Source organism: Budorcas taxicolor, chromosome 25 (assembly GCF_023091745.1).
Source record: "Budorcas taxicolor isolate Tak-1 chromosome 25, Takin1.1, whole genome shotgun sequence".
Lineage (NCBI taxonomy): Eukaryota > Metazoa > Chordata > Mammalia > Artiodactyla > Bovidae > Budorcas > Budorcas taxicolor.
Window position 1 is genome coordinate 48,551,898 of NC_068934.1, and position 15,412 is coordinate 48,567,309.

The 15,412-nt window shown below is 61.4% G+C and overlaps 1 protein-coding gene across 1 annotated transcript in view; it reads right to left on the minus strand.

Moving 5' to 3' along the window:
* SHANK2 (SH3 and multiple ankyrin repeat domains 2) overlaps positions 1–15,412 on the minus strand; it is a 459,075-nt gene that overhangs the window by 280,500 nt on the left and 163,163 nt on the right. Inside the window, exons 10-11 of the mRNA XM_052662177.1 lie at positions 14,337–14,652; positions 4,014–4,183 (exon numbers count right to left, since the gene is read on the minus strand). Coding sequence (XP_052518137.1) covers positions 4,014–4,183; positions 14,337–14,652 — 486 coding nt within the window. The remainder of the gene's footprint in view (positions 1–4,013; positions 4,184–14,336; positions 14,653–15,412) is intronic.

A 15,412-nucleotide genomic window follows, 5' to 3' on the forward strand; every position in this document is an offset into this window, starting at 1 on the left:
GCTTAATGGCTCTCCAGGCCACGTGCCCCTGGTACAGCGAAGAGGGAGCTGGGTTGGGCTCACGCATGAATTCTTGTTCTAAGTTACTGAAAAGTCAACATGTCACACCTGGGAAGCGACAGTCTTCACTGTCCTTTACAGGTTGGCCAGCTCCCAGAGGCCTAAACGAACTGGCTGGAGAAGGTGCCAGGGAAGCCTCTGCCCCCAAAGCTGCCCCGAGGCCCAGCCTTGTCCCTCAAAGACATGCAGCCTCCCTCGTAAAGAGAAAAGCAATAATAACCACCTATGCTGGATTAGGCTGGCAAAGTTAACAGGCCCCCACCCCCACCCCAGCCCACCCTGCCTGGTCACCAGGGAAGGACCCGACTGAGGGGAGGGGCTGGCCTCTGGGTTGAGAAAGCCGAGCCCCAGGCCCGCCCGCATTCTGCACCCAGTCCTGGATAGGCATGGGCATCTACAGCACCAGAACTTCAGGCCATCATCACCAGGAGGAGCAGGACAGTGCCCTGTGCCCAGGCGTCCCCCAGCTCAGAGATGCTGGGGTGCACTTTCCCAGGGGCACGAGCTCAGTGTCCACTGGGAACATTAAGACCCACCTCGTAGGGCTGAGCAGAAAAGATGTGAATAACATGAAAGCTGCAGGTGGTCAGCAGGACTCCAGGGCCCACCCACCTGCCACCCGGACCCCGGAACCAGAGACGGTGAATCCCGAGGCTTAGTCGGCCCGGTCTGGGGACTGTTGTTAGAGCGGCCTGTGCTGCTCACACGGTGGGACCCGACGCCTGCAGCCGGCAGCTGCTTGGAGGTTTGCATGGAGAACGTGAGCTGTACCAGCGTTGAGCCTGACGAACAGCAGGCGCCGACAAATCTCCACCTGTATTCTTCTGTTATCACCTCCGACACGGGGCCAAGGACACGCAGCCGCCAGACACGAAGTGAGCGGCCCCTGGGCCACTTGGAGGGCTCTCCAGGCCCTTCCCAGGCCAGCTTGCTGCAGGTCGCCCCCCCGGGCCTGAGGGGACAGTGAGGGGGACAGACCCATGGTGGGTAAAAGCCCAGGGCTGCGGGCTAGCTGGCTTCAGAGCGGGGCGGGGCCAGGAGACCCAGTGCTCCGTATCTGGGGGCCCCGGTGAGGGGGTGCACGCAGATAGAGCAGACCATTCGGCCCCGCTTCACCTTCACACGAGCCACCAGACCCCCGCCCCCGGGCAGCTGACTGCAGATTCAGGGGTCACCCCTCCAGGAAGAGATGCGGTTATTTTTAGCATCGCCGCCACCCAAGGGTCAGCAGGCAACAGCTGCTCAGCGCAGTGAGCCCGGGCGGCCTGACCTTCCCAGCTTCCTCAGAACAGTGGCTGCCCCTGGGGGTGGCTCTCCTGGCCAGGGATCGCTGCCTGCCTTCCGCCTGGGAGGAGGGCGGGGGGTCACGGCCGCAGCAGGTGGACCCCCCGTGAGAGCTGCAGGAGGGCCTGCGGGACCTGGGCGTCTCCGGCTCCCGGCGCCCCGTGGCCCGCCAGCTCTGCTGGGAAGGGAGTTCCCGGGCACTTTCCACAACCGCCCCTCCCTCAGCCTGCAAGTTGGGGGCAGTGAGAGAGACGCTGCCCCCCCGCCTCCCCGGGCAGTAACAGCTTTCTGAACTAACACCGCTGCGTCAGGAGGCTCTTGTCCAGGGATGGCCACGTGCTCAGCAAGGGCTTTTGAGCTGCCTTCCGTCTGCACTCGGCACGAAGCCACAGGCACGCACCTCCTTGGGTGCCAGTCAACCAGTCAGCAAAGGCTGTGCCCTGTGGGCGGGTGGTGAGCTGGCCAGACGGGGGGCTGTCGCGGGGTCAACTGAAAATTAGTCCACATGCAGGGGGAAAAAAAAGTCTTCCCCACAGTGGGCTCTGGTATTAAAATTTCACACTGCAGGTCGTGTAATTTAAATGCGTATACTTTAAAAGTTACAAAAATATTGTGTTAAACTATGTAGAGACAATCAGGGACTTCCAGCGCTCAAAGGGCCCCCGGACCCCACCCTCGGAGGCGGCCATAAACCCTGTGTGTGCGTGTGCGTGTGCGCTCAGCTGTGGACGGCTCTTTGCAACCCCGTGGACTGTAGGCTACCAGGCTCCTCCGTGCAGGGGTTCTCCAGGCAAGAATGCTGGAGTGGGCTGCCATTTCCTCCTCCAGGGGGTCTTCCTGACCCAGGGATCGAACCCCGTGTCTTACGTCTCCTGCACTGGCAGGCGGGTTCTTTGCCACAGAACGTGGATAGAAGTAGATGGGCCTGGTTGGGAAGCATGCTCGCTGAGGAGAAAGGGGAGGGGAGCTAGACAAAGGAGCCCCTTCTGCACGTCTTGTGGGGACTCAGGGTGGTCCCCAGGGCAGGGCTGTCAGGGGGCACGTGGCACGTGAGGAGAAACCCGCGTTCTGAGTCGGCTGCTGAACCAGAATGAGGAAGCCAGGAGAGCAGCCAGCTGGAAACGAGTGGAGGTGTCCCCACAAGGGAAAGAGCCAGAGAGGGCCTGGCAAGCTCAGCACCCCCACATCTCTGAACAGATGCAGAGCAGCTCAGCTCAAGTTGGGGACCTGAGCTGTCACCCAGGCAACCCTCCAAAACGAAAGGAGAAGGAACTGAAGCCACCATCGCCACAACTTAACACCCTGATGCCCAGAACGCAACAGAAGATTACCGGACACAAAGGCCCTAGAGGCTGGGGCCTGTGGCCCAGAGAAGAGAAAAGCCGGTGAGCCTGACCTGACCCTCATGGAGAGACGGCAGATGGGGATTTCAGAGGGACGATGACACCCACCCACGCTGGGTGGGTTAACCACCACGTGCTTCCAAAGGAGTGAAAATCTCAACAGAGCAACAGGAAGGCTTAGCAGATAGACAGAAACTATATAAAAAAAAATACACATGGAAACCCTAGAGTTTAAACATGTTATTTCTGAAACTGAAAAATTCACCAGATGGACTTAACAGAGAAGAGGACGTTTCGAAGCAAAGAACAAGTGAACTTGAAAACAGACCAACAGAAATGACCTGAGGTTAAAAAAATGATGGGAATGAACTAAACAGAGCCCCTGGGACTGGCTGACGCCACCAGATGGTCAAGTTTGCATGCATCTGGACCAGCAGAAGGAGCTGAGGGGGAGAACGGGGCTCCAGCTGTCCTCCAGGTGATGTTGGCCAGATTACTGCACCGGGTGGAGGAGGAAGCAGGTCACCGCCTGGTCAAGGCCAGTTGGCTTGAACTTGACCGACTGAGCCCGCAAGGGGCACACTCTGCTGCCTGCCACGCGCCTTCTGGAAGCCTGTCCTCCAGCAACCTGGTAGGGTGGGGTGCGCCCTTTCCTGCTCCCACAGTAAGCTCAGCCACCCTCACGTGGCCCGCACATGCACCCCCCACACCCCGTCCTGTGGCCTCCAGGAAAGCAGAGCTCCACTACCGCCACTGCCAGCCTCCCGCATGTGCCTGTACTACACCCATCTCCCTAAGGGCCTCACACACCTCCTCTCCCTGGAAAACCATCGCTGGCTCCCCAGGATCCTGGGAACAGAGTTTAACTTGGCACGCATGAGGCTTTTCACCTCCATTTCCCAGGATTCTGCTTTGGGCATCCTTCCGTCTCACCCGGTGGAATGCCGCAGGCCCCCAGGCTGAACCAGTCTCCTGACGCCCCTCCCGGAGCCCCAAGATGTGTCTGAACCCGTTCTGCGCTCGGCCCGATCTCCACACCACCCACCCCTGAAGCCCGGGGAGTGGAAAGGAGCTGCCCATCGATGCCTCCCCTGCCCCTCCCCTGCCATCTCTGCAGTGGACTCCCATGCCAGATGGGCACGAGCTGACCCTCCTGATGGACATCAGGTCGCCGAGGTCACACTGTAAGGACCACTCGAATCCCCGTTCCACCCTCCCAGGACCCCGTGTCTCCACAGGGGCTCCCACGGAAGCAATGCCCTGGAGGTCAGCTGAGGCCAAGGCACCCCGGCCTGATCCCACCCCTGAAGCAGAGTGGACACTGACCTTTGACCCTGTCGCCACGGTGCAGGGGGATCTCGCCATCGACCTGGGGTTGGTATGGCTTGACAACGACGAAGAGCCTCCCAGGCACCGCGCTGTACAGCTTCCGTCTGGGCCCCGGGTACTCAAAGGCGGACAGTGCATCCTTGTTGGCTCCTGGCGGGAAAGCTGGGCTGTGGCAGGGAAGGGGAGACAGAGAGAGGAGGGGCGGTCACAGCCTGAGACGCAGCAGGGGAGCTGCAGACCCGCGGCCTGTCCATTCAGGACAAGCGTCCAGCCCCGAGCAGTCACAGCGGAGCTCCGGGTTCTAGACAGGGCTGGAGCCGTGAAGACGCATTTGTGGTTAAAAGACGCAGGTAGTTCCAGCAATCCCACCTCCGGGAAGGCACCCAAGGAGCGAAAGCAGGGTCTCAGGCAGATATCTGCACACCCACATGCACAGCAGCATGATTCTCAGAAGATGACCCAGTGTCCACTGATGGATGAACCGATGCCCAGAATGTGGTCCATCCACACGGTGGAATATTGTTCAGACTTAAAAAAGGGAGATTCTGCCACAGGTGTCAACATGAATGGAACCTGAGGACACTCCGCTGCTTAAGGGAAGCCAGTCACAGAAGGACAGGTAACGCCTGATTCCACCACGACAGGCACCCCGTGCGGTCAGATCCAGAAACAGGATGGGGCGGGGGAGGGGCTGGGAAGTGAGCCTTCCATGGGGACGGGGTTTCGGAGAGGACGGGTCCACGACAACGTGGATGTACTTAACGCCGCTGAACTGCACACCTGAAAATGCTTCCGGTGGTAAGTTTTACATGCATTTTTCAGTACAGAGACTCTAGTGGAGTGGCAACTGCGGCAGGCCCTGGGTGTCTGCCGTCTGACCCATCTCACAGTAGGTGCCAGCCACGCCGGGGGAGGCATCACCCAGAACCCGCTGGCACAAGGTTCCACCGTCGCGGGGCAGGCGACCCAGCCCGGCTGCCCCGGGGACATTTCACAAGTGGGACTTGAATGCGTTCCTGTTTCATGTGAGTATTTCACAAAGAGTGTGTGTTTCCAGAGTAACTTCCAGGCCGGACGCTGAGAGTGGATGCCTAACTTCACTGGGCCCAGTGGTGGAACGGAGGGAGAGACAGAGAGACAGTGAGCGAGAGAGAAGCGCAAGCTCCCAGAGAAATGTGCAAAGTGGTTTCCGTAACGACATCCCCGACTTTGAGACGGGTGACCAGGGCTGACTCCTGGGAGGGGAGGAGAGCACGTGCTCATCAGGGGTGACCTTGAGGAGTCACACTGAGCTCTTCTCCGGGGGGAGGGCGGTCTTTAGAAGAGCCACACGCACGTGGATGAATCTGGGCAGGGACTTACAGAGGGTGCCACAAAGCTTCCTGGAAAAGCGTGCACGTCTGGCTGGCGTCTCCCAGGAGGGCACCCCGCCTGTGACGGGGAGGATTAATAACCCTGAGGGCAGAGTCCCACATCGGGGAGCCACATCTGAGTCTCGGGAGGGGCCAACCCATGTCACAAATTCATCACCATGAAGGGTGGGGTCCCCACCCGCACTCCTTCGTTCAGATGACACACACCGTGGCCTGGGAGGCCCCAGACAGAACCTTGAGCTTTCTGCAAGTGTGAAACAGGCTTGCAGGGAAGCTTCTAGAATACGACGTGACCACTCACTTTGGGGACTTAATGTGAACCCCCCGATTCCTTTCGGGCTTTGCTTTACCCACATCGGCATTACTGATAAATAACATAGGTTGCTTTTCGCTTGCAAGAATTCATGGACGCGTGACAGAGCTGTATTTCATTGCCCTTCTTAGGTTTTCGCTCAAGGTCATGACTGTGAGAGCTAGGCACGGGAGGAGCCCGTGTCTACACACGTGACGTGCTCGCTTGACACCATAATCTATGCTCATCAGGGGAGGAGGACTGACCGCCAGCTCTGCCAGCCTGACCCCAAAGCCCAGAGCTCTCCCCAGAACACGGGAGCAGAGGGCAGGCACGTGAGCTTTCCCGGGCTCACCTGGGCTCAGGACAGAGTGGTGACAAGCTGCAGCCCCGTGTCTGCATGCCCTCTGTCCCCAGGGGTGCCCCCGCCGCTGCCTGCCCCCCACTCCAGGTTTCTCTGACCAAGCTGAAGCCACAGACAGAGGTCACAGCATCCTGGAAAGAGATGCCCGTGAGCTTCGCACCAGGAAGCACCAGGCGGCTGCCCTGCACCCCCTCACTTCCTCCCCCTCCGCCAGGAACAGGTCGACACACAGATGCGAAGATCCACCTGGAGGGTCAGAGGCTCCCTCCTCACAGACATCACTGACCCCAAACACCCCGGAGCCCAGAGCAGTGATACCCGCAAGGGCCAGGTTGTGTGACCACCTCTGGTCCAGAGGTGACAGCTGGCAGGATGGCTGACTCACTGGGAGGAAGGACAAGCTAGGCCCCCTGCCTGCGGTGGGAAAGAACCTGGGGAAAGCCATACCTCTGGAGAGGACGGCCCACCTGCCTGCCCATTGGGATGTGGATCCATCCGTTAACCTGCCTCAACTCAGCCTGACTCAGGGCTGGGACCGGAGGTGGGAGACAGCACCTTCACTATGAGGGGCTGAGCATCACCAGGCTCTCCTCTCCAGCTCCCAGCAGGGAGGATGGTAACCAAGTCCTGGGAACCAATGGGACTCAATTCCTCAGCAAGTGCCTCCTGGAGCTACTCCACCTAGATCCAAGGGGTTTGGAAGACGCTTGGGGTCAGCAGAGGGTGGGGGCTCTTGGAGGACACCCCACACCAGGCTCAGAGGCCCTCCTCGCCCAGCCTCCAAAAGTAGTGCACGGATCTCCCCTGATGCAGCTGCCCCGGCTGCTGAGCAATGGCCGAGTGGGGTCTGCTGCATGGGGCTCCTGGGAGGATCCGTCCGTGACGGAACACAGATGGAGCCCGCCTCCCCAGCCCCCACCAGCTCTGTCACTGCAGCTTCCATAGCAGTTATCACCTTTGCATCTGACCGTCCATCCACGCATCCATCCATCAACTCACCCATCCATCCATCCACCCACCCCATCCATCACGCGCCCAACTATCCAGCAGGCATCCAATCATCCAGGCACCTATCCATCCACTCATCTCTCCACACATCCGTCCAGCTATCCATCTCATCATCCATCCACTCACCTATCCACCCATCCACCAACCATGCATCCACCCATCCATCCATCCACTCACTTAGCATTCTCCATCCTTCTTACACCACCTATCCACTCTTCCTTCCAAATTTCTAAAGAAGCCTGCCAAAGGCCCAGCTGATCCCTCACTATCAGATTCGGAACAAGTTAGTTAACCTCCGGAAGTCTCAGTTTCCCCATCTGATAAGACAGGATGATCTGGTGAGACCCGAGAGTGAGTCAGCAGGAGCTGCTCTGCACAGGTGTCGTGTGAACACTCATGCCATTACCACTCTGCTTCAGCTAAGAAGTGGGTGACAAGATGCGAGTGTCAGCCAGCTGGTTTCAGCCGGCTCCAGAGTGTGTGTCACTGGGCAGAGAAGTCAAAGCAAAGACAGCTCTAGCCTGGGAGCATCGGTTCAAGCCCGGGACACCTTTGCTTAAGAACAGGAAGAAATTGGTCCTTGAAGATCAGCGTGCGTCCATGGTTCTAGGTACCAGCAGTGATGTGTGGTCCCACACAGATGCTGAAGCATCTTCCCACGCCAGGTTAATCTGAGCCTTGCGAAGCCCCATTTCACAGGTGAAAAAACAGAGGCTCCATAAATAATGCCTGAGGCACAGAGATACGGACCTGACCTCACATCCTGGCTCGCTGACTGCAGCCCAGGGCTGCCTGCAGGCTCCCTGCTCTGCTCTGGGATGAACTAGAAATCGGGGTGTCTCCCAGGTTCCAGGCTCACACCAGATGGGTGGACAAGAGGGTGCTTGCAGGAGGCTCTGGCAGAGAGTGGCTTCCAACACAAGGCCCTGGCCCTGCTGACAGTGTGTCTGAAGCGTAAAAGCTCAGACCTCACACCGCACCTTGTACCATCAGCATTGCCTCCCTCTCCACCTTCAGGCCGGGAAGAAGCACCGGAGCCCTCGGCCCGGATGTGGCCCCAGGCACCGTGGCCCCTCCTGGGCTTCTGGGGTGGCACTGGGGCCCGTACCCCACGCTCCACAGCCTCCCCACGTGGTCCTGAGCCCCACGTGGTCCTGAGGAGTGCAGTGGGGATGGACAACGACTGGATGCCCCATCCTGCTGGCCGGGGCACTGCAATCTGGGGCACGAGTGCACATCGGGGGCTTTCACGGACTCCAGAGAAGCGGGGGACACTGCCCGACACCCCAGGGGCCCCCGGTCACCAGCACTGGGGGCCTGCCTGCTTGCACCTCCAAGGCCACCCCAGCCCCGGGAAGCAGGGGGCAGGCACAGAATCCCCGTGGGATGGGGGTAGCCTGGAAGGCACCTCTTCCCTGAAAGCTTCCCCTGGTCTGCTCTGGCCACCCGGGACACCCTGCCTCTCCCCGACGCCTGGCTTGCCCCTTTCTCCACCCTAGGGGGCAGCCCCCCTCACCCCAGGAGGGGTGACCTGCACGAGCTCTGACTCCCAGGGACTCTGTTAGGGGCTCCCCGTCTTTGACAACAACTCTGGGGCTGACTTGTCTCTGGGGCATCCACCACTGCACCGGAGGCCAGCCTTTCTGTGCGTTCAGGCCCCCAGGTGAGAGCAAACCCTGAGTGTCAGCCGTGCGGGGGAGCCGAGTGACAGGTAAGGGCAGCCCGCGTGGCACCCATACCCAATTCCCCAGCAGGCGGGAGGCACCCGCTCCCCCGGGCGACCCTTCCCCTGGTCCCGCTTCCGTGCCAGGGGGCCAGCGCCTCGTGGACCCCCTGCTCCTGATGTGTGGGTGACATGCCCCTAGCAGCCTGGGTCAGGTAGCACAGCGAGGGGGCAAGGGACAGCCCGGCTCACCCTCACCCTCTTTCTGGGTCTGCGTGGCCAAGGGAGGGAGCACCCCGTGGCTCTCACCGAGGAGCCCAGGCCCCCGTGCCCTGGAGGAGCACAGCTCTGCCCTCCGGTGCCCGTGTCCCCAGGAACGGGGCAAGGGTGCCTGCAGGTGAACAGAGATGCAATCCAGAGGGACCCCAGGGCGCCCTTCACCCCTCAACCTGCCCAGCAAGGGAACAGCCCCTGGAAGGGGTGTGCGAGGCAGGGTCCTGCCACCCCGAAACCTCCGGGAACCCCAGCTCGGCCCGCACAGCCCGACTCAGGGAAGGAAACGAGAGTAAGGCGCGAGGCGGACTTGGCCAAGCCCCTGCCGGGGTCTGTCTGGCGGCGGGAGCCTTGCCAGCTCTGCCCACCTGTGAGGCCGGCGGGGGCCGCTGTCTCCCCATGGGCGGGAGACCAGGCCAGTGAACCTCCCCGCCTGCACGCAGCGGGCTTCCTCTCTGCTGAGCCAAACACACCCGGGAACGGCTCCTTTGACGGGAGAGCGGCCCGCACGCTCCCCGGGGCCGGTGAGGCCAGGGCGGCCCTCAGGACCAGGGCCCGGGCTTTGCAAAAACGCATCAAGAGCTGCTCTGAGAACAGGGCAGCCGGGAGGGGTCCTACTCCTCTCCACGCTCAGGGGGTGGGCGATGATGCAGCCACCCGGCAAAGCCCCTTCTCAGGCTGGTTCTCAGGGACCTGGACCGGCCATGCCAGTGAGCACCACTAGAGGGCGCCTCGGCAGGTGCACGCAGAGCCTCCAGGTGAGGCAGGACGCCGGCCAGGGTAGCGGGTACACGGGCTCCCCTCCGCTCTGGACAGCTCCTCCCTTTCCTGCTTGGCACCAGGGTCCGCTGGCTCTCAAGAGTGGCTCCCGGAGGAGGCCAACCCAGCCCAGGAGGCTCAGTCAGAGCCACAGGGGCCCAGGGATGGGTGAGGAGACGGTGGGGGAGGCCGTCTGCACCTGAGGTTGGGCCCGAAGCTGGTTCTGGCCACACAGAGGTCCCCGTCACACGCCTGGCTGAGGCTTCCAGGGCCTCAAGTGGGCACCAAGGGCTGCACCTGCAGGGGCGCTGAGTGGCCAGCCTTCTCGTGGGCAGCGAGAGAGCAAGGAGAGGGCATGGTGGGGGGTGGCCAGAGGGGACCCCCCAGGTGCTTGGGACACTAGGACTCAACTGACCTGCTGCTCTCCGCTTCCTCTTAGCCCAAACCACGGCCGTCACCAGGACGACCTTCCTGTGCCCACCCCGCAGCGGCTGAGGGTCTTTCAAGATGTCCTTGGCAACGATGACACTAAGTAGCCAGCACTCCTGGGTAACTTAGTGAGAGCCACATCCTAGCACGCAGCAGCTGCTACACTCAGCTTCACCCTCGTCACAAACCCATTAGACCCTCTGGCCATACAAGAAGACAAAGGCACAGAACGGACAAGCAACTAGCCTAAAGTCACACAGCAGGAAGGAGTCAGAGCTGGACATGACCAGCAGGTTGGTGGCCACCCACTGAGGCAGGATCTTGGGACAGAGGGGTCCGTGTGGGCCCGGGGCTCTCCTTGCCATGACCGGGGAGTGCCCCCAGCCCACCTCCAGGGTCTTCAAGAGCCAGAAAGTGCTTTGGGGCTGCCTGGGCCACCCCGAGGCTGGGAGCCGAGTCCTCCCTCCAGAGGCCCCGTCTGTTCTGGGAAAGCGCTGGGCTCTGAGCCGCCACCCCCTCGAGCCCCCAGGGCTGCACCGTGGTGCCCACGCATAGGCCTTCCATCACTGGGGCGGCGCGTGTGGCCACTTTCACATCTGAGCACGGGTGTGGAAGCAGACAGCTTGCACGCGGCTCAAATGCCACCATCATCCTCGCAGCCCCAGGAGCCGGGCTCCTGGCAAGTTCCCACTAGCACAGGGTGGGGTCTTGGGGGCAGGGCCCCCGCGGGCTCCTGTCAGGACGCAGCGGCTGTCATGGATGAGTGAACGGTCCTGAGCAGATGGACAGGGGCCAGGCAGGCCCTGACGGCTGGGGAGGGAAGGACGGGAATCGGCGGGGAGGGCGGGGCTGGCTGGGCCAGGACCACAGCTCCCCGACAGGGATGGGTAGCCAGCGGCGTCAGCGCTGAGAGCCCCGCATCCCAGCAGCCTCTCTCTCCTGGGGCAACCACAGCCGGGGTGACAGGAACCGCCGGGCCAGGCGCCCCGCCCCCAGGAGGACACAGAGCTGAGCTGCGGCTCCAGGCCACTGTGGACTGCGGGCTTGTTACACGCGAGGACCGCCATGCAGTCACGTGTTTGGTCTTGGGAGCAGCCAGGGAGCCGCTGCATTATGGTGCTCATTTCACAGTCGCCGAAGACGAGGCACGAGGCGTAAGTAAGGGGCCAGGAGGAGTCCAGGGCGCGTGCTCAGAAAGCCCCGCAGGGGCACTCAGGACAGGCTGGGGCTGTGACCGTCACACACGCACACACACAGACATGCATGCACACCCAGACACAAATGCACACATGGACACACAAGTCCATGCAAACATGTGCACCATCACACCCAACACACACAGGCATGCACAAGGCTCACCCAGAGATGCACACCTCACACACACACACGCACCTACTCGGACATAGACAGTACGGGAAAATGCACACACATAAACACACATGCGTCCAGATACAAACACAAAAATGCAGGCACCCAAACACACGCACAGAGTGGCACACACACACAGACACACCAGTGTGCACACGCTGACGCACACGGGCACAAATGCACAGACACGCACGCACACCCCGCACAGGGACACCAGGGACAACCGGACAGGCGCTGCAGCACGCGATGCTGGCCTGTCTCCACGGCCGTATTTTCTCTGCAGCTTTTGAAGTCCTCAGCCACCCTGCCTTCAAGATCTTATTAGATTTCGTCCTGGAGGAAGGGGACCCACTCTCTTTAAAATCACAGCCATAATTCCAGCTAACTGTGTGAAGTAGAATTTGAGGCCTCTGGGGAACCCTTTAATTCAGCTTTAAGCGGCTCCTGGCACCTGGTGCTTCTCCCTGGGGTGACTCGGAGCGAGAATCTAGACCAGAGCCAGGAGGGCTCCCGGGTCTGAGAATGAGACTGCAGGGGGAGGTGCGCATGGGCCCCAGCGCCAAGGTGTGCCTGGGGGGCGCTGGCACCGAGGAGGCAGGCTGTGACCCCGCCAAGGGGCCAGGAAACTGGGTCTCCATGGGCAGGCTCTCCCCGCACCCGCACAGCTGCAGCCTGGACAGCTGGCCTGCTGCTCCCAGTCACAGCTATTGGCCTTCCCCCAGGACACCCTGGGACACTGACCCCTCCACCCAGACTCCTGGTCCCCCTCCCCAACATCCCTGATCGGAGCTGGCGGTGTGGCATCAGGAAGGACCCCGGCTGGCTAGGGGCACCGCAGGCAGGCTGCTGCTCCTAAGTCGCTTCAGTCGTGTCCAACTCTGTGCGACCCCATAGACAGCAGCCCATCAGGCTCCCCCGTCCCTGGGATTCTCCAGGCAAGAACTCTGGAGTGGGTTGCCATTTCCTTCTCCAGGCTAGGCAAGCCCAACTCAACGGTGTGCAGCGGGACGGGGAACCGGGTCACCGGGCAGATGGCTGGACCAAAGAGGGCACTCGCCCCTCAGCAGACATGCCGAGCCAGGCCAAACACACAGTGTGCCGGCTCTCCTGGGACCGCCGACGGTGAGGGCAGAGCTCAAGGACAAACTCCCACGACCCGCGCTGGCTCCAGGACCTGGCCTCAGTGCTCTCATCTGGGAAATGGGGACGCAGGGTCTTCCATGGAGGATGATGGGGTGATCCAAGGCGCGTGGAGCAGCATGTGGGTCCACGCAAGACTGCAGGTGGAGGGGTGATAGGTCAGAGACAGCGTTGCTTGCTTGCTCCGACTAGCACTGAGGCCCCAATCAGGAGTCCACCTCCAGGAAGTCTCAGCCTGGACAGACAAACGCCGGAGGCCATGCGAGGAGGGTGCGGGTGTGCCTGGGAGCTGGAGCTCCGGGTGGGACTGCAGCCTCCTGCTGGCGTGGGAGACAGAGCAGGGAGAGTCCAGAGCCCCAGAGAGATGCCTGGGGGTTCATGCTGCGTCTGGCCTTTGCTGGCCTTATCTCCCCATCTAGAAAGGGGACAAGAATGGGGTTGCCAGCCCCGGCTGCTTCAGAGTCTGCTGAGACGCACCCCCCGTCCCTACCCCTGCTTGTGGGCAGACAGAACAGCAGCAGGCAGGGCTGTTACTGCCCCGGCCGGGGCTTGTCACACCCTCAGCTCCGCCAGGGCTCCTCGTGGCCATGAATGCGAGCGCTTTCTCAGGCTCAGGACCATGCACGATGAAGCCTGGTCCGTGGAGAAACCCAAGTGTCCAGCGACAAAGGGACAGACAAAGAGGATGCGGTACACACATACATCGACACACTACTCAGTCATAAAAAAGAACGAAATAACGCCAGCTGCAGCAACAGTTGTATTTTTTTAAGTCGCTCAGTCGTGTCCGACTCTTGGCACGCGTATAGTCCATGGAACTCTCCAGGCCAGAATACTGGAGTGGGTAGCCTTTCCCTTCTCCAGGGGATCTTCCCGACCCAGGAATCGAACCCAGCTCTCCTGCATGGCAGGTGGATTCTGCACTGCAGCAACACAGATGGGCCTAAAGACGATCACAGTGAGCGGAGTCAGTCAGACGAGACCACAGTCGTAAGACATCACTGACATGTGGACTCTAAAATATGGCACCAGTGAGCCTACCTGTGACTCAGAAACAGACTCAGACACACAGACTTGTGGTTGCCAGGGGCAGGGGGGTGGTGGAGGGGAACCTGGGGCTCGCAGAGCAGACTGTTGCATACAGAACGGATACAACGAGGCCCTGCAGCGTAGTGCAGGGACCTACACCCAATCTCGGGATAAACGTCAGAACACAGAGAAAGAATGTATATAACTGAGTTACTCTGTGGTACGGCAGAAACTCACACAACGCTGTAAATCCACTCTACTTCAAACAAAACCCCCCACATGGCCTCTGGAGGAGCTCTCAGCAGAGCGGCCCGGCGCCCTTAGCTCTTTCTCTGACCAGACTTCTCTTTTAACACCCTGAAGCCAATGCACAAGGAAAGGAAACAGCCCCAGGCACCCGCCCCACGAGCCCAGTGGGGTGCCCACCCTGCCCGGTGCAGTCGCTGGCTCTGGCTTCCACGTGTTCTTATCGTCCGGGTTGGAACCAAGCAGGGGTCCTGCTCAACCTCTGGTGGCGCCCTGAGGCCCAGAATCCAGAGCCCCGTGCACAGAGGTGCCCCCTCCCCGGTCCCCCTGGACTCCCACCCCTCCCGCACCCCCCACAGCCCAGGTCGCTCCTTACCCGACGTGCCAGGGCTGCTGAGGCCTCTTGGCATCCTCGCCAGCTCCGCCCAGCCTGTTGAGCGAGGGTGACCGGCTGCGGGGCCCGGGGGTGTAGCTCCCGAGGGTCTTGGCGGCCCCGTCGGCCTTGCTGGGCGTCTGCTGCAACAGCTGGGGCGAGAGGCTGAGGTGGGAGGTGGCCGCGCAGACAGCCCAGTCAGGTGCGCCAGCGTTGAGGTTGTTGTCGCTGTTGGAGCGCAGCAGGAGCCGCGGGGCGGCCAGCGTGCTGGGGGGCCGCCTCCTGCGGTTGGAGTACGCCGGGGCCTCTCGGAAGGGCACTGGGTCAGAGAGAGCGGGAGACGCGGGTGAGTGTGCATGGCACCGTCATCCAGGAGGGGTGCCTGCCTCTCCCCCCTCCCCACAGCTGCCCAGGACATGGATGCTGCGAGCTCTGTGCTGAGCCCCCAAGGGCCCCCGCATGTGCAGAGCTCGCCCTGACACAGAAGCAGACACAGGTGGAGACGGGGAGCGTCCCCCTTGCACAGAGGCTCAAGCCAACGCTTGAGATGGAAGGGGCTCAGGTCCCACTTCCATCCACACGTGCCCACACCTCCAGCGGCCCGGCGATGGTGGACGACTGGCTGCCCCGGCTCACAGCAAGGACGGCGGACACAGAGGCAGCCGTGGAGTTCCTCCTCCTCACCGCAACCCGCACTGGGGGTTGGATCGTGTCCCCCCGGATCCTTATGTTGGAGGCCTGACCCCAAGCACCTCAGAATGTGGCTGTCTTTGGAGATCGGGTCTTCTAAGAGATGATTAAGGTAAAATGGGGTCAACTGGGGGGCCCTAATCCCACAGGACTGGGGTCCTTGTAAGAAGAGGAGGTCAGGACATGGACACACAGAGGGACGACCCTGTGAGGACACCCTCCTGGGGTGTCTGCACGCCCAGGAGGGGGCCTCAGGAGGACCAGCCCCGCCCACACGTGGGTCTGGGATTCCAGCCTCCTGGACTGGGCACAGTGAATGTTTGAGCCGCCCCGTCTGTGGGGCTGTTACAGCAGGCAGGGCAAATGCACGTGGCTCCCTGGCTCTACTG